This window comes from Capra hircus, chromosome 8, assembly GCF_001704415.2.
Source record: "Capra hircus breed San Clemente chromosome 8, ASM170441v1, whole genome shotgun sequence".
Taxonomy (NCBI): Eukaryota; Metazoa; Chordata; class Mammalia; order Artiodactyla; family Bovidae; genus Capra; species Capra hircus.
The window spans coordinates 69,198,070-69,215,912 of NC_030815.1; the positions used below are offsets into that span (position 1 = coordinate 69,198,070).

The 17,843-nt window shown below is 52.8% G+C and overlaps 1 protein-coding gene across 2 annotated transcripts; it reads right to left on the bottom strand.

Moving 5' to 3' along the window:
• On the bottom strand, nt 854-14,303 carry PHYHIP (phytanoyl-CoA 2-hydroxylase interacting protein). Of its 2 annotated transcripts, none has more exons than XM_018052288.1 (6): nt 14,117-14,303; nt 12,896-13,131; nt 9,212-9,405; nt 7,620-7,794; nt 5,165-5,282; nt 854-3,002 (listed from the first exon to the last, which is right to left on the bottom strand). In XM_018052288.1, exons 3-6 carry the CDS (start codon nt 9,374-9,376, stop codon nt 2,468-2,470), a joined length of 993 nt encoding a protein of 330 aa, XP_017907777.1. In that variant the 5' UTR covers nt 9,377-9,405; nt 12,896-13,131; nt 14,117-14,303; the 3' UTR covers nt 854-2,467. The 2 variants fall into 2 exon arrangements, with proteins under 2 accessions (XP_017907777.1, XP_017907778.1); XM_018052289.1 differs by lacking the exon at nt 14,117-14,303 and adding an exon at nt 13,659-13,749.

A 17,843-nucleotide genomic window follows, 5' to 3' on the forward strand; every position in this document is an offset into this window, starting at 1 on the left:
GCAGCCGTGACAGAGATCTGCCCCACCCCTGTCTTAGAGTCCCAGGGGATTCCTGGCATACACTGGGGAGACAGGGCAGTGAAATAGGAAGATTCTAGCTTCTAAATCAAATCCAGGGCATTGCTACCTACTGGTTGTTAGACACGGGCAAGTCTTTTAACCTCCTTGTGCCTCAGTTTCTTCATCTGTTAAATGGGAATCATAGAGGGTGGGGGACTAAAGGAGTTGTGTGTGAAAGCACCTGGCCGGATGCCTGGGCACATAGTAGGCCCTCGGGAAGTGGCATTTACCCTTCAGCTTTCCTTCCTGGTGTAAGGAGGCCAGGACCCAAGCTTTGGATGACACATGTTCATTTAGCCCTGAGCCAAGCAGTGTCACAGAGGTGACTCTAATTTTTCTGGAGCTTTTCCACTCCAGCAGAGGATCATTTTAATAAGTCCATAATAACAGACGCAGAGGTGACTCAGATCCACAAACGAGGAGCCCCACTGGGGACGGGACACTTGGGCTCTGGGGGAGGGGAACTTAGTGGCATGTGGGGCTGATGCAGTCCAGGTGGCTGCAGTGGGAGGGGCTCCAAACAGGGGACCTGTGGACCTGGGTCATGCTTCCAGATTGCTTCAGGTTCTCCCCGAAGAGGCCTCAGTTTTCCCATCTGCAAAGTGCAGAGTAACATCACATTGACCTCCAACGTCCTTCCCAAGCTGGAGATGTGGCTCTGCTTTCAGAGCCCTGGCTCCCACAGTGAGTCCAGAACACCCTTGGAGAGGATTCCAGGTGGCCTGTGCAAGCTCCTCTGTGACTTTACAGCTCGTCCACCCCTCCCCTCCCAGAGCCCAAGGAAAGGCAGGGCTCTCAGGCCATGGTGGTTTATTGATGCAAGCACAGCACAGGTGGGTGTGCCCCCAGCCCAGGGCAGACACAGGGCCGGGGGAGGGCAGCGGGCCACCCCCTCAGCAGAGGGGAAAGGGCCTGGGGCCCACATTCTCTCCTCCATGCACCTCCCACGGCCCCCAGCCCTGATCCAGGCCACAGAGACAGATGACCACACCATTCCCTGTGGCTACAGAAGAGGCCACCAGCTGTCCCATTCGCCCACTCACTGAGATATGGCCTTGTTGGCCTGCTGCCCCCTTCTGTCTTTCATCACAGAAGTCCGCTGTCATTGTGGAGGCTGCTCTCCTTCACCTGACATCCTTCTGCCGCCCCTCAAACAGCTGGATGCATTAGTTGACACCTCTCCTCATCACTCACCGGGTCTGCTCGTCTCCACGGTCCACCCTCACCACTCCCATGACCCGTACAAAAGTAGGAAAGAGGTGAAAACATTGAGTGGCCCAGGAAAGACTTCACCAAGAACTCCCCAGGGAAGGGGCTCTCCGCCAGGAGGCTGGCTTCGCTGTGAGGTGAGGAGCCAACAGTGCCAGGGGGGCGGGGGCGCGAGGTGGGGGTGGCGCGGGGAAGCCGCAGTCCAGATGACACACAGGCACAGAGCAGTGGCGGCGCCCCGGCAGAGTGAGCGAGCAAGCGCGCAGCCAGGTGGGGTACCAGGGCCCTGTGGGAACGCCCTCGCTTCCAATTCCACGCCGGGTCCCCTCAGCGTGAGGCCATCCACTCCCAACTGAGGAAGGGGTCCCTCTGGGTCTCAGGGGTCTTTGGCCCCCTCCTCGACCCCAGTGGCTGCCACTGCACACCCCAGCACTCTGAGCAACGGAGAAAGTCCGCTGGGATTTATACCATCTCCGGGCAGAAGAAGGGGAACCCCCCCAGCAGCCAGGTGCCGCCAAAACCAAGAGAAAGAGGGCCCTTTTCTAGAGGGCAGGTGGAGAAGGAGAGGGACGGCTCTCCCCATGCAGGAAGAGGGTGTTCCGGGGCAAGTAATAACGGGGTGGAGTTGGGGTTGGGCTCGTCACTGCTGTGCAAGAGACTATTTATAGAGGGAGAGGGTGGAGCCTGCAGTAGGACGCCCCCAAGGCCCGGCTCATGGGGGAGGGGCATTCTGTGATTGGCCCTGAATGGGGTGGGTGGGGCTAAGGAAGAACACGCCCACAGCCCTTGGCTCGCTTCTGGAGGCAGGCAAGCTACAGGTGGGTCTTGAGAGGGAAGGCTTTCGTGGGAGAACCCTAGGTGGGGCAGGTCTCCTGAGATGGAGGCCTGGGAAGAGGCAGGAAATAGCAGGGCAGGGAAACCAAAGGAAAGGGGAAGTCTCCAGAAATCCACCCGCCCTCCCCACCAACCTGCTGAGGCTAAGAAGCCTCCCCAATTCGGCCAGGCATGGGTAGGCCGTGCCTGCCAAGGGACCACCCTCCGTTGCTTCTAGTGCCCTGGGGAGGGGAAGGGAAGAGGGAGATGGATGGCGTGGAGGGAGCAGGGGGGCAAGGGAGAGAAAGCCAGCTCCCTGTGTTTATGCCACCCATCACCACCCTGCCTGCCATCTCTCCCTAACTCCCTGGCTCCCCAGGAGTCCCTAGCGGCCCACGCTGATGTTGCAGGTCTTGCAGCTGGGGTCTTTCTTGGCGTCGGCGGTGGACAGGCTCATCAGCTGGTGCCCGCTGATCTCCCCCAGGGTGCCCAGGGACAGGTCAACCGGCTCGGTGTAGATGATCTCCAGGATGAGGTCCTGGGCATGGCGGAAGACCAGCTCCCCATCCTCCACGCTGCAGGTCAGGAACTTGTTGCAGGCAATGTCCAGGAGAGGCAGACGGTCGCGGCAGAAGCGGTCCCCCAGAGAACCCTTGGGGGCCAGCACCAGAATGGCGTAGTGGTAGGCCGTGTACATACAGTAGAAGTCCGCAAAGTAGAGGTTGGTGCTGGGGTTGAAAAGGCGCTGGGCGGGGATCTGGAAGCGCCAGCGGCCGTAGGGGGAGTCCTGCGGGGGCTGGCCAGTGTTGAACTCCGTATTGCAGCTGAAGAAGACACCGTGGAGCATGCCGCTGGTCGGGGAGCCGTGGCTGCCGCTGTTGTCCTTCAGATAGGGTTGCAGCATGTTCCCGCAGTGGGTCCTGCCCACCGCAGGGGGAAAATGAATGCCAAGAGGAAGAGAAAATGCTTTTGGTTAGCTGGACTGAGGCTTGGCAGCTGTGGTGTGACCAAGAAGGAAGTCATCCCAGCTCCCAGTTCTCCCACCAGCTACCGCCTCCACTAGTCACAAATAGAACATTCCAGAAGGCAAGAGAAGGGAGGGCCCTAGAGATGGGGCTGATCCAGCCCACTCCTTCATGGAGGAGAGATTTGAACCTGCCACTCCCCAGCTTAAAACCCTTTTGATGGGGCTTGCACAGAAAGCAAGATCAGGAAGATCTGGTCTTTCTGGCCCCACCTCCCACCACCCCCACACTCACAGGTAACACCCTCCAGCCATGCAAGAACCCCACCCCAGGTGTTCCCTGCCTCTGTACCTTTGCAGTGCTCTTCCCTCTGCCTGGACTGCCTTTTCTACCTTTTCCCACCTGGCCTGGCAAACTTCTAACCATCCTGCAAAGTCCAAAACAGGTGTCCCCTCCTTTCTGCTCTAAAACCTTCCAGGGACTTCCCTGGCGGTCCAGTGGTTAAGAATCCGCCTTCCAATGCAGGGTGTGTGGGCTCAGTCCCTAGCTGGGGAACTAAAATCCCATGGGCCTTGGGGCAACTAAACCTGTGTGCACTACAACTAGAGTCTGCACACTGCAAAAAAACATCCCACGTGACGCAACTAAGACCCGAGGTAGCCAAATAAATAAATATTAAAAACCACCACCAACAACAAAACCTTCCAGGAACAGCAAACACTTATATTCAAAAAAACTTTGACGGCTTACTACGTGCAGGGCACTGAACCTTACTCAGCAATCACACACACTTACTACATTCCATCCGGCTGTACTGGCCCCTTGATAGACTCAGGTTTGCAGGAGCGGGTTTGGCTACACTCTACAGCATGCAGTGATCTTAGTTCCCTGACCAGGGACTGAACCCTGCAGTGCTATCATGGAGTCTTAACCACTGGACCACCAGAGAAGTCCCTATTCATCTTTATATTCCAGCGTATATGGATGCTCTGCATCTCTCCCTTGCTTGCTGATAGAGGAGCCCAAACCGGGCCAGTGTCCTCCCCACTCACCTACTGCCTCCCTTCTTTAGTACAAACACAGAAGACCCCCTGGGGATCAGGTCAGAACGTCCCACCCCAGCTGACTGCTGTGATAAAAACAGTAACAGTGGCAACTTGCCCTGGCCCAGCCTTAGAAGGACTTGGAGTGGTATCAGGTAGCGAGGAGTGGATGGGCAGTCCCTGGATCTGCTGGCCCTCTGGGCCTCAGTCTCCCCATTTGCAGGCTGAGGGTGTTGGATCAGATCACCAATTTTCAGACATGTTGAAACACTTCAAACGTTCAAGCAGAACCCCTCTCGTATCCCCCAAGGAAGTTACACACAGGCAGGCAGAGGCAGCAAACCTGAAGCTGCCCTGGCTGGATGACGGGGCAGGGCTCACCTGGCCTCATCCTCTGAGTTCCTCGCTAACCCTTCAGCACCACCCTAGGGTGCCCTGAGACCCTCCCCCGGAGCCTCCAGGCTTCCCAGCACACAGTTTGAAGATCACGACCCTTCTTGCTCAGAATCCTCTCACTCTGTGTTCCCCTCACCACCTCCCTTGAGACCAGGGCCTGGACTGGAGGGACAGCTGACATGCAGCCTTGTGTGCATGCGTGCTCAGTCACGTCCAACTCTTCGTGATCCCGTGGACTGAAGCCCGCCAGGCTCCTCTGTCCATGGGATTTCCCAGGCAGGGATACTGGAGTGGGTTGCCATTTCCTCCTCCAGGGGACCTTCCTGTCCCAGGGATCAAACCCACGTTTCCTGTGTCTCCTACATTGGCAAGTGAATTCTTTACCACTGTGCCACCTGGAAAGCCCAACCTGCAGCCTTAGAGCTCAGCAAAAGGGACTCTCTGAAAGGAGGATTAAACCCAGGACCTCACTCACTGTTAGTGCAGTGCCTCCAGGCAGCCCCATTCTGAAGCCCTTTTCCTCCTCTGGAGCCCAACACCCCCCCCCAGAACCAGCCTGGGATATAGGGCGGTGGTGAGGACACCACAGGAGGGTCTGGCAACTAACAGGGTGGAGGTGACCTCAGAGGGCCAGGGTAGTGGGCAGAGCCGTGGCAGGAAGTCCAGAGTTGGCCGTACCTGGCATGCTGGAAGTACTCCTTGTGATGGTTGCGGTAGAAGACAGAGAAGCGGAGCATGCGGCCTGCAATCTGCTCAGCCTTCTCCTGTAGCTGGGCCAGGTGCTCCTTGGCATAATCTGAAAGAGTCCAGGTGGGTGAGCTGAGGGCCAGGTGGAGGATCACAGCTTCCCCCTCAGATCACCCATGGCCCACCGTGAATATCAGCCCACCTCTGTCCTCAGGGTGCAAGGGAAACCAGACAGTCACAGCACCTGGGACCAGAAAGGACCACCTGGCCTGGCTGGGAACGTGGGCAGCTGAAGGCTGTGTGTCCTGTTGCCTCAATGCCCTGTGACCAGAGGCTCAGGGTTCTGCATTAGAAAAGGGCAGAGGGCTGCCCAGTTATACAGTCATGTTGAGGGACCCAGAGACTGTAATCCCAGACCATTCTCATGTGAAAAGAGACCAAGAGGCAAAAGACTGAGAGGAAAGAATCTGAGGTCCTTTGGGGAGAGCCCCACAAATACAGCAAATATGAGCCTGTCCACACCACTATATGGAAGTCAGGTATAGTTTCAGGACAGCAAGGAGATCAAACCAGTCAATCCTAAAGGAAATCAACCCTGAATATTCACTGAAAGGACTGATGCTGAAGCTCCAATACTTTGGCCACCTGATATGAAGAGCGGACTCACTGGAAAAGACTCTGATGCTGGGAAAGATTGGAGGCAGGAGGAGAAAGGGGGGACAGAATGAGACGATTGGATGGCATCACCAACTCAATGGACATGAGTTTGAGAAAACTCAGGGAGATCATGAAGAACAGTGAAGACGGGCATGCTGCTGTTCTTGGGGTTGCAAAAAGTCAGACATGAATTAGCAACTAAACAATAACTGAGGGGGAAACTACAGACAACTGAGGGGAAGGCTTAGCCAAGGGTCAGGGGCAATGACTCTGCCTCAGCATCCCAGGAGAAAGGAGGAAGCCTGGAAACAGGATGGTAAAACTGGACTGGATGGGCCAGGGCCAGAGGCTAGGACTGTGGGGTCCAGGCAGCGCTGCTGCTCATCTAGACAGCACCTTTGAACGAAGCAGGAAAAGCTGCCCTTTCCTCCTTGCTAATGCAGCCCTGGCCAGGGCACTGCATTGACAAGAGAAGGAGGATCTGGATTGCAGCCATCCCCAGCTCCCCAGTTTGAATGAACTCTCACTGCACGTAGAGTTCTGGGGTATACCAAGAGACTTTCCCTGCAAGGTGCAGGAGTACCTCCAGAGAGTGGGGTTTTGAAGCCAAGTTAAGGGAAAAAACACCACTCAAAAGCGAAAGGCAGGTCAAGGAGAGCTGGGGCACAGACCTTGGCAGAGGATGGAGTCAGCAGCCTCTGAGGCCTGAGGCTAAGGATGTTCCTGCCCCTTCCTTGTGACAGAAGAAGATCTGGAGCAATTCTCACGTGGACAACAAAAGAATGGAAGATTGTGGGGCAGATCCTGGGTCACCAGTGACTCAATACGCAGAAGCCCCAGTGTCTGGTCATGTTGGGGTGTGCAAGCTAATAGGCGAGTTTGTGGGACCATTTTCCAAGGCTGAGTGAAAGCTCAAGACAAACAAAATGTGATGGTCTCACCAAGTGTCCATCAACCAATGATCAACAAACAAAATGTGGTCCATCCACACAATGGGGTGATATTGAGTTTTAAAAAGGAAATAAATTCTGACACATGCTACAACACGGATAAACCTTGAAGACATTTTGCCAAGTGAATAAGTCAGTCACAGAAGTGCGAATACTGTGTGATTCCCTTCATATGAGATACTGGACTGTAGCCAGCCAGGCTCCTCTGTCCATGGGATGCTCCAGGCAAGAATACTGGAGTGGGTTGCCATTCCCTCCTCCAGGGCATCTTCCCAAACTAGGGATTGAACCAGGTCTCCTGCATTGGGAGGCAGATTCTTTACTGTCTGGAGCCACCAGGGAAGTCCCATATGAGATACTGAGAGTTGTCAAATTTACAAAAAAGAGTAAGGTTGGTTTCTGGGGCATTTAATGAGGGGAGAATTTAAGTTGTTGTTTACGGGGGCATTATGTTTTGGTTTGGGAAGATGAAAAATTTCTAGACATGGATTGTGTGCCAACATGAACATACTTAATCCTGCTGGACTGTACATTGAAAAATGGTTAAGGTGGTAAATTTATGTTATATGTGATTTCCCACACGTATGCTTGCCCCAGGCCAGAGAAGTAACTCCATCGCTTTCCAGAAGTGGTATCGTCAATGCAATTAGCAGTGCTCGCATCTGCCTCCTGCATCAGACTGCAGGCTTTGGGGTGGCAGGAGTGGGTCTCATCCCTGGTGTCAGCCAGAGCATGGTGCCTACATATAGCAGGAGTTGCTAAATGCATGCTGGGTTAAGAGGAAGCCCCCTCCTGGCCATCGCTAAATCAGCCAAAGCAGCTGGACTGCAGAACCTCACCCCCAGTGCAGAACTCGACCGTCTCACTCCAGCCAGACACCAGGTACTCCCCGTCGCTCTGCTTCACGGCAGTCTGCACTGCCACACTGTATTCAGTGCGGGGACTCAGGAACCAGTGGCCTCTCACCGTCATAGGCAGTGGCACAGCCTTGGCAACAAGCTTGGTGGGGACATCCTGAGAAGTGAGGTGCAGACAGAGAGCCAAGAGTCAAAGTGGAGGTCACGTCCACCCTTGGCATTCCCCCAGGCCTCCCACTCCCCCGATGGCCACCTTCCTGTTGAAGATAGCCGGAGTCTCAAGGACTCAATGGCTCGGTGCCCTGAGCACCATTTTTTCCTGCAGAAGCAAGCAGTGGCCATTGGGAAGGCTGTACAGACCCTCCCCGGCCTCCACCCCCTTAACCCCGATTCCTGTTCTCTTGGGAACGGAGGAGAAAGGCCACTGGGGTGGAGGCCCGCAAAGTTGAGGGCGGTGAGACCTTCATTTTCGAGGGACACTTCGAGAGCGCTGCACACTGCAGCACCGTCTCCACGGCAACGGCAAATGCTGAGAAGCCAGGGAGGAAGGGAAAATATGCCTTCTTCTTTGGGGGGAGGAGGGTTAAGGGGGTGGTGTTGAACATTCACGTCACCGTGGCAACTGGCCTGCCAAAAGACACCCAGATTGGAGAGCCAGTTCCAAAGAAAGAGAGGGTGAGTAACCCACACGATGCGGTCGTCGTGGGAACCAGCTCCTTCCCACCTCACTCTTTCCCCTGCCTTGCTGCCAGCTCGCCAGCTCAAGAAGATGGGAGCCTTCCTCCTGCCCACCCCCACACTAGCTCTAACCCAGGGAAAGGACACCCCAGCCATCAGAGGGCTCACCACGCCATCTCTTTTCTAAACCCAGTGAAGGATAGGCCAGAGGGTGAGGGCAGAGAGGATCACGAGGACCTGCATGCATGTGAGCTCAGTCACTAAGTCGTGTCCAACTCTTTGCGACCCCATGGACCGTGGCCCTCCAGGCTCCTCTGTCCATGGGATTCTCCAGGCAAGAATACTAGAGTGGATTGCCTTGCCCTCCTCCAGGGGATCTTCCCCACCCAAGGATCGAACCTGCCTCTCTTATGTCTCCTGCATTGGCAGGCAGGTTCTTTACCACTAGCGCCACCTGGAAAAGCGCCCCTCAGGGGCCTGAGGACCAAGCAATGGGCCCCACCCCTGCCCAAGGCCCACCCCATCAACAACAAGGCTGTTTCCTGAGTTAGGGGCTTTGTCAGACCCCTGAGACATCCCCAGGTGTGACGTCTGTGGCCCCACCCTGGCTTTTCCCACCCCGTGTGAAAGTGCCATCACGATGCTGATAGTGCTCTTCATGCTGGGCCCAAGTCAAACACCACACAGACAATTACCTCCATGAAGCCTCTCACAAGCTGGCATTATTATTATTATTATTATTGCGCCCTTTTTACCGGGGGAAGAGAGAGGTTAAACTTTCCCAAGATTCCCTAGGAGGAGCTGGGCTGGAGTCGGGCCCCTCTCTAGGCATTCTGCCGGCAGCCTGCTTGGAGAGCAGCCTCTGGGAGGAGGCACTCTGGGCGGCCTGCGCTTACCCGGTGCTTGAACTTGTTGGAGTTCTTATTCTCCTTCTTGTTCAGGTCGATGAAGTAGTGGGTGACCCTCTCCAGGTCACTATTCTCCATGGCCCAGGAGATGCGGAATGAGTCGCAGGTGACGTTGCTGACCTCGATGCTGTGGGGCGTGGACAGCAGCTCCATGCTCCCCGCTGGTTTGTCTTCTGTAAGGACTACAGGGGAAAAAGAAGCTTCAGTATCTCCCTCCCCGCCGTGGAACCTTCTAGACTGTCTTGCTCCCACCATCCCTTGCCAGGTGGAACCTTGAGGAGCCTTCACTTGTACCTGCCTTGTAGGATCTGATGGGAAGATGGCATGGAGAGGGCTGGAGGGGTGGGGCCCAAGGTGGGCTGGGGGGACTCCTTGGTGGGGGGGTGCTCTTGGCTCTCTCTTTGGAGGGGTCTGCAGAGCAGACGGCACCTGACAGGTGGCGGAGGCAGTGGGAATGCTGCAGACGCAGGGCGGGACAGATTTGTAGCAGATGGAGCCGCGGAGGGGGGCCCGCAGCCAGCAGGCGTGAACAGAGAAGGGGGGTGCCGGAGGTGTGGGAGTGGCGAGAAGCACCGTCGGAGATGGGCTGAGGGCGCGGCAGGCAGGGGCACCAGCAGCCCAGAGGCCTGGGCGCCAGGGCTCTCGAGCCCAGGCCCTCTTCCGCCCTAGGGGTGACTCAGCAAGGATCACCACGGAGGGGCTGGGAGCACAGGCACCATGGAGATGACACGGATCCACCAGGGGCAGGAGGGGCAGCAGGCCGCAGCTCTCTTGCACCTGTAACTTTTCAACTCCATTTTATTTTTCTTTTTCTTTCAGCAGATCCTGTGGTTACTTGACTCTTCAATGACTAGTTTTTAACCTTTACATCTCTTGCAGGCCAACTACGTGCTAATAATTTCACAAACATCATCTCATGCAAGCCTCACAATTATTATTATTATTATCCCTATTTTACTGATTAAGTAGCTGAGGTCGGGGTGGAGGGTGGTACTAAGATGCCAAAGGCCACTCAGCTGGAAAATGATTGGAATGCAGGTCTAATTCCAGAGGCTAAGCTCTTTATCTTTAAGCTAAGGTTATGTCCTCTTGTGTGTGTGTGTGTGTGTGTGTGTGTGTGCGCGCGCGCGTGTGATATGCGTGATACATGTGTTACGTGCGTGTGTATGTCCAGGTGCTCATGGTTCTACTGCTATTTATTTTTCCTCTTTCCATCCTTCCCTTTCAAGGAGTTGCCTTCGCTCTCACCTCTTTCCCAGCTGCTGTTCCGGGTTTGAAAGGACCACAACATCATCACTGTCACCTGTACTGTATCTAGGACAAGCTGGCTCTGGCCTTGACTTTGGCCTGGCTCAGAGGACCTCTGAGGAACAGGGTGGGGAACTGAGAGGGAGGAGGAGGTGGCAGGGGCTGTCTCTGGGCCAAAAGCACGTGATCAGACTCTGCCCCAGGGTGTGTTCTCCATTCCCTAGGGAGCTCCTGCCTTCCTCAAGCCCAGTGTCAGCGCACTCAGACTTCTGGGGGTGTCATCTCCTTTTCTCCCGTCTCTCTCCCTCACCCAGGCACTAATGGTGAGGGTACCTTGTACCTTCGAAAGCAGGTACTTCTAATTATAGCTCTCATGAGATCCAGCCCACACTCTCCTGTCAATTAAGCCTGCTCCGGAGCCTGGCACCTCTGAGTTAACCCATGGGCTGCCTGGGTGGCAGGCACGGGGTGAAGAATGTGGGTGATGGCTCCCACCAGTCCTAGGATGTCACCTCAGTCCTTGCTGCATCTTAGCTTTCCACCCTAAAGTGTGTGCCTGCCTGTGATGAAATACAGCGAAATGCCAGTGGCTCCGTATACGAGAATCCTATGGTAAATAAGCACGGTGTTGCTCCCGGGTCCACTCCCGAACCAAACAGAATGGGATGGGCGTCTAGAAACAACTGTGTGGTAATAAAACAGCTGGTAATTCATGGGGACAGGTGTGGAGTGGGGGGAAGTTGCCGTCCCTCAGGCTCCCAGTGAGGAGCTCCTTGGGAGACACACATGTGCCCCCTCAGATGCACCCACACACATGCACCCACGCACACCAACGCAGACACACACAAACACATCCCCCAGAGGGCCTGAGTGGCCGTCTCCCACCCACATGGGATGCAGTCTACGCTGACCCTGAGGGTGGACACCCACCCCTGCCCCCCTACTCCTATTCTCATACTCTTCCCAAAGGCTGGGGCAGCCGTGTTTGGTGGTGGGGTCTCCAGTACCTGGCTCTTCCTTTCCTCTCTCCAGTTCTAGGAGGGCTCAGATCTAGCTTTGGGGAGCCCATACTAGCTTTGGGGGGTGACTGTGAGTGACACTGGGAGAACAACAAAGCCTAGAGGACCAAGGGTGGGCGTGCACCCAGGTCTCTAAGCCTAGATGATGGGGAAAGGCAGGGTTTGATGGACAGGCTGAGATAGCACCTGAGAAACACCCATGGTCCCATGTAATCCACCCCAAGACAAGCATTTACACACACCCACACGCAGAGGCACACACACCCACACGCGGAGGCACACGCACTGGATCTACCCACCCACACCTGCCACACCTCCTCAGACATGCTTGTCCTCCTCACTCACCTATGCACTCAGGTCCCCTCCACCACCTTCTGCATTCTAAGAATGTCCTACAGCTGGCTCTCCACAAGCTGTCACCTCCACACAAACCCACGCATGTTCACATCCGCAGGCTCTCACACACACGTATGTGCATACACGCCTTCCCACAAGCCATATTTGGGGAAGAAAGGAGGCCACAGGCACTAACATGCATGCGTGCCACCTCTGCCTGCTTGCACACACGTGTGCATTCGCACACACATCAACCTCTGGCCATATTCTGGTATTCTCACTCACAGCTCCTCTGGGCTCAAAGCCACAGACTTGGAGAATGTGTTTGTCTCTGCCAGGCTCTGCCAGCCCCATCCTTCTCATGCCAACAGGTTTGCGCACCTACGCAGGTGGACCTGCCCATGGACAGAGGTTTCTGCCCACTCTCTCCACCTCCATCCCTCCTCCTGCTCCGGAGTAGTGCTTCCCCACCTAGAAACCCTCTGGTCGCATGCATTCCCCTCCCCCAACAACAAGCACTCCCACACACATGACAAGTGATATGTCCATCCCAGAAATATACTGCCTCACATCACCCCCCGCCCACACAGCCCCCAAGCTACTCAGATAACTGGTCCCCCACACATGGACCTCACATGCAAAAGAAACATATGTTTCCAGACACACCACGCATGAACATAAGTGCAGGCAGACAGAACTATGTACGCAAGCAAGCCTCTAGTCCCCTGACAAGCAAGCACTAGTGCTATACACACTGATGACTCCAGGCCACCCGTGCCTGTTCAGAGCAGCCACTGCATGCCAGAGGGAACGCGTCCCCCCCCACCCCATCCCCGGTGGCATCGCTGACTGCAGCAGAATGGTCACGGGGTGACAGTGGTGCCCTGGGGACTGAGTCCAGCTGTGAACCCCTTTGCTGAGGGCCCAGGGAAAGGGGGACAAGGTCGTCATCCCTAGCACTCCAGGTGGGCACCGAGGGCAGTGGCGGGACCCTGGTGCCCCCAGCTCCTAGCCCCTGGCCACGTCTCTGGATTGACAACAGGATGTTCTGGGGAGGAAGAACACTCACCTGGCTCCACTGGGCTCTGCAGAGGAAGATCTGGACGAGAGGGAAGGGAGAGACCTCTGTGTGGACGTGCTCCTCCGGTAGAGGGGCAGCAGCTGGACGTCTAGGTCACAGGCAGCAGCACTCGCTTGCTCCCCTAGCTCCTTTCGCGAGTGCCAAGGAGGCTTCTTCCATGCCCCGCTGGCAGCTCCCGCCTGACTCTGCAGCGCAACGCTTCTGCCCCCGGAGAGGCAATGCTCCTAGCCAGGAGAGAAGCGAGAGCGAAATCAAAGCGGCGTGGAGGAGAGAGAGGCAGAGAAGGCGAGAAAGAACGAAAGAGCCAGACCGAATCTGGCTCCACCAATGGGATCAGTGGCTGCCCAGCGTCAGGTGACAATAAGCAAGCTTGGTCCCTGCCTGCCTGGGCTGCTGGGAGGGGGGAAAGGGCAGAGGGTCTCTTAGGGAGCTCAATCGATGTCCTTGGAGACAGTGGCAGGGATCACCTTTCCCTAATGCTCCCAGGACCGGCTGCCCCCAGAAGTCTCTCCAACACAACCCTGCTTGGGAATCTCTCACTTGAAGCAGCCCCTAAACTTCAAGATGCTGGGAGAGGGGTGGGGCTTAGCCTAAGGGCTCAGGAGCTCCAAAGCCTGGATTCTGGCTGGGGGATGGGGAGGAGGAAGAGTACAGGGGCGAGTCCACCGGGAGTATGCGAGCTGCAGGGGGCAGGCATAGGGGGTCTGTCTACAGTCTGGATTCTTGCTGATCCGTGGCTCCATTTTCTTACCAGCTCTATCAAGAGCTATCAGACCTGCAGCTCCAGGGCCCCCTGATCATCTAGAGAGAATGTCTGGCTGCTTAAGTTCTACAGGGAAAAAACAAGAGAAAGAAGTTGTGGGGCAGTGAAGGGATAGCAGAGACGGGAGTAGGAGGAGCTCACAGAGCTTGGCGTGTTCCCATCTCAGCCAACTCCCTGGGCTCAGAAGAGCCCAGCCCTGAATACCTTGGCCAGAGAGATTATCATCTGCTCTCTGATTAGCAGGAAGGTTTTCTACCACTGAGAAAGGAGGACCCCAAGGATGTCACGGTGAATAACACTCAAGGAAATCTGAATCAAGCAACCAACAGTGACAAAGCGTATGGATGGTGTGGAAAAGCACAGACTTTGCAGTCAGACAGATATGTACGGTCAAAAATTCTTGCTCTGTCACTTTCTAGCTGGGTGACCTTGGACAAGTTACTTACCCTCTCAAGGCTTGTTTCTGCATCTGTTAAGACGAATAATGACACAAGCTCGTTGTCATCACTGATGAGAAATTTCGTAAATCATGAAGCTCTGGCTGGTCCAGGAGATATGCCCAGTCACCCAGAGTCACTGATGCCCAGTCACATCAAAGCTGTTATCATCAGCATCATTGTTGACAGTGCCTGCCTGCAAGGAGCCCACAGCCTTGTAGGGGAGAAAAGACAGACATCTAGAGATCCAATTAGAGAACAAGGAATATACGGCTAAACTGAGGGTATAGATGGGGATTCGAAAAAGGAGGAGTGGGGACCAGCTCCAGAGAACAGGTAGAGCACAGCCCAGAGACTGGGAACAGCAGTGTGGTGGTGGTGGGGAGGGCTTGGTGCAGGGCCAGCAGACTGACCAGGCCGGCCCTGGGTGAGGGACTCAGAGAGCCACAGGGGGCCTGAGCTGAGCATAGGGACCCTCCCTGAGAGGGACTCAGAGACTGCAGGCATCGGCCACAAAGGTTAAAGGAGTTGACAGCGGTTAGGAAGTGAACAGTTTACTGAAAGTGAAAACAAGCAGAAGCCAATCCTACCCTAAAGGGGTGTGGAGAACCAGGGCAAGTTGGGTCAGATCCGGAACCTCACAGTGCGATGTGTGGTGTTACACGGAGGCAGGATTAAGCACTCCCTTGGCCGAAGAAAAGGAGGTCCTGCCCCTCACACACCTACACGGAGATGTTGAAACTCCAATGCCATGCAACATGTTGTCTCCTGATTATGGCCAGCAGCAGACATCTGGATCAAAACCTGGCCCTGGAGCCAACCTACAGACAGCAACTTGGTTTCCCCTTCGGTAAAGGAAGACTAGTTTAAGCACATCCCTGCCTCCCACCTTCGCGGGATGGCACGCCGAGACCACATGAGATCATGCATCTCAAACAGAGAACAATAGCCATCTGAATGCGCTTTTGTGGGGCTTGGTGCTGGCTTCAGGTGAAGGCACAAACCCTCAGAGCTCCTGCCTTTTCTTGCCTCAGAGAACTTCTCTGCAGATCACATGAGGAGACGCATGGTAAGAAGAAAGCATAACAGGCCAAATATAACTAACTCCGGATGAAACCAAAACGACCGCCAAGATGCACTTCTGCTGCATTTTTATTTTTAATAACTTTTTATTACACAAGTCATACATGAAAAAGAAAAATTAATTCTAAAATTTGAGAGCATTATAATTGCTTGTTTCCTCACCATTTAGAAATAGGCATATAAGATGCATATTTTATTAGCAAAAATAGAAGTATAAATACTGTTCTATACCTACTTCTTCCACTTACCAATACCTTTTCTGTTCATCACATAGTTTTTCTACAGCATTTTTTCCCCCCTTTGGCTGCACTGCTCTTAGTTCCCTGACCAGGGACTGAACCCAGGCCAATGGCAGTCAAAGCGCGGAGTGCTAACCACTGGGTGGCCAGGGAATTACGTACATTACTATTTTAAATTTAAATATGTTCTATTTCTTTGAAGCTTATCTTTTCTATAATTAACTTATTTTACTTTTTCTCCATTCTAAACAACACTGCAATGAACATTCTTACAGCAAAATCCCTTCCCATGCCTTAATTATTTTTCCAATAAAATATTAAGTGGTATAATAAATATAAAGGGAACTTAACTGGATACTGATTTAAACAAACCATTAAAAAAATTATGTAACAACTGGAAAATTTGAATACTAACTGGATTTTGATAATATTTAGGAACTGGCAACCCATTCCAGTATTCTTACCTGCAAAATCCCATGGACAGACGAGCCCGTCATGCTACAGTCCATGGGGGTCACAAGAGTCAGACACGATTTAGCAATTAAACAATAACAAGGAATTATTAGTTCTGATCATCTTTCAGCGTTATTCTTTTAAAAGAATATCCTTCAGAGATACATATTTATGGATGAATGACATGATATCTATGATTTGTTTCAGAATAATCTCAGGGGACTCAGTGGGATGTGTATATGAAAGATCAGCATGGGTGAATAATTGTTGAAGCTGTGCACTTTGAGATTCAATAAGCTATTTTCTCCATTTTTATGCATGCTTGGAAGTTTCCCTGTTAAACATTATATCTAAGCTATGATTACAATACAGTCATAACAAAAGCATTTATTAAGTACCAAGACACAGTGCTAGGCGGGAGATTCTCATAACAGCCTTGAGGGGTAGATCTAGCAACCCTTTGTTCGAAAAGTGGATGGTGGAAAATGAGACCATGGATGGACTTCTTATGGATGGTGGTCCATAAGAAGTCAAGGTAGAGTCAAATTCAGGTTTGAGTACAAAGACTGGGTTCTTCATGGTAGAAGGGCACAGAGCAATTATAAAGTTTTAGGTAACAGAGAATGAGGCTGTACATGAAAAAAATCTACAGTCTTAACATTGCTTGTGCACTTTTTATTTATTTTAAAAATTATTTTATTATTTATCTATTTTTGGTGTGCCGGGTCTTTGTTGCTGCCTGAGGCTTTCTCTAGATGCAGCGGGCAGGGGCTGCTCTCTAGCTGTCACGCATGGGCTTCTCTTGTGGAGCACAGGCTTTAGGCCCCCGGGTTCAGTGGTTGTGGCACACGGGCTTAGTTGCTTCTTGGCATGTGGGATCTTCCCAGACCAGGGATCAAACCAGTGTCTCCTGCACTGGCAGGAGAATTCTTAACCACTGGACCACCAGGGAAGTCCCTCATGCACCTTTTAGACTCAAAATGTTTACGTGTGTTTCCCCGTGGTTGAAGTAAGTATGGAAAGTTCAGAGGCCAATGAATGCAGACACACCCAGATAGCCCATAAAAATCACCTTGTTCATTCACAAGTGTTGACAATGACAGGAGTGGGCAGTGGCTCTTTATGAGAACTGTGTGGATTTCTCAGTGCTTATTTATTTTACCTGTTTGAAATTATGTTTAGGCCGCCTACAACCCCCCCCCCCATTTCAAACTTATAAAGAATATTAATTCTAAAAACTGGACACATTTCTGAGTATGGACTCAACTAAAGAATATAATACACTTTAAAGCTTTTTGAAAACTTAAATATGTAACAATTTTAAGTCAAGGAAAAATACCAAATTATGTTTAAGGAGACTGAAAAGTTATTAGAAGAGACATTAATGAAATGTTGGAGGAGTTAAATTTCAAGGGAAGAAGATCAAAAACAATAAAGAAAGAATCACAAGTGAAATGAGAAGGGGAAGAACTAATCAGATGGAACCATAGTGCTGGATTAGTCACTAAACTATGCCTGAAATGGACCAGCATAAAGTTGGGACTATGGAATACCTCTGGGCACTGCATGGCAAGATACTTGGGTAACACTTAGACATATTGAATACTCGAACTCCTACCGTGCTGCAAAGGCTCTCCTCCACAATAATTCTATTTAGAGAACTGCATAGAGAAGAACCTACAGAGAAGACATAGGAAAAGGCAACACAAAAATGGCTTTTATACCAACAGTGTCAAAGTTAAATTACTGAAAAAATCTATCTGGAAACAATCCACCCTTATTTTTCTAATGCACATAGTGCTACTTAGCCTCACCACAAACTGAAATCCATTCATTCATTCAAGAAAAATTTATTGGATGCTTCACTATGTATCAGGCATTGTTTTATGCAATGAAGATATTGTTGTGGGAGGAGAGAGAAGAATCCCTGCTCTTGGGGACTTAGTTTCTGGCAAGGTGAA

Excerpts from the sequence above, each read along its gene's own strand:
- PHYHIP (XM_018052288.1), bottom strand. The coding sequence starts at position 9,376 with ATGGAGCTGCTGTCCACGCCCCACAGCATCGAGGTCAGCAACGTCACC. Across the intron at positions 7,795-9,211 it reads CCAACAAGTTCAAGCACCGG|GATGTCCCCACCAAGCTTGT; the intron begins GTAAGCGCAGGC and ends CTCACTTCTCAG. Across the intron at positions 3,003-5,164 it reads GAGTACTTCCAGCATGCCAG|GACCCACTGCGGGAACATGC; the intron begins GTACGGCCAACT and ends TGCGGTGGGCAG.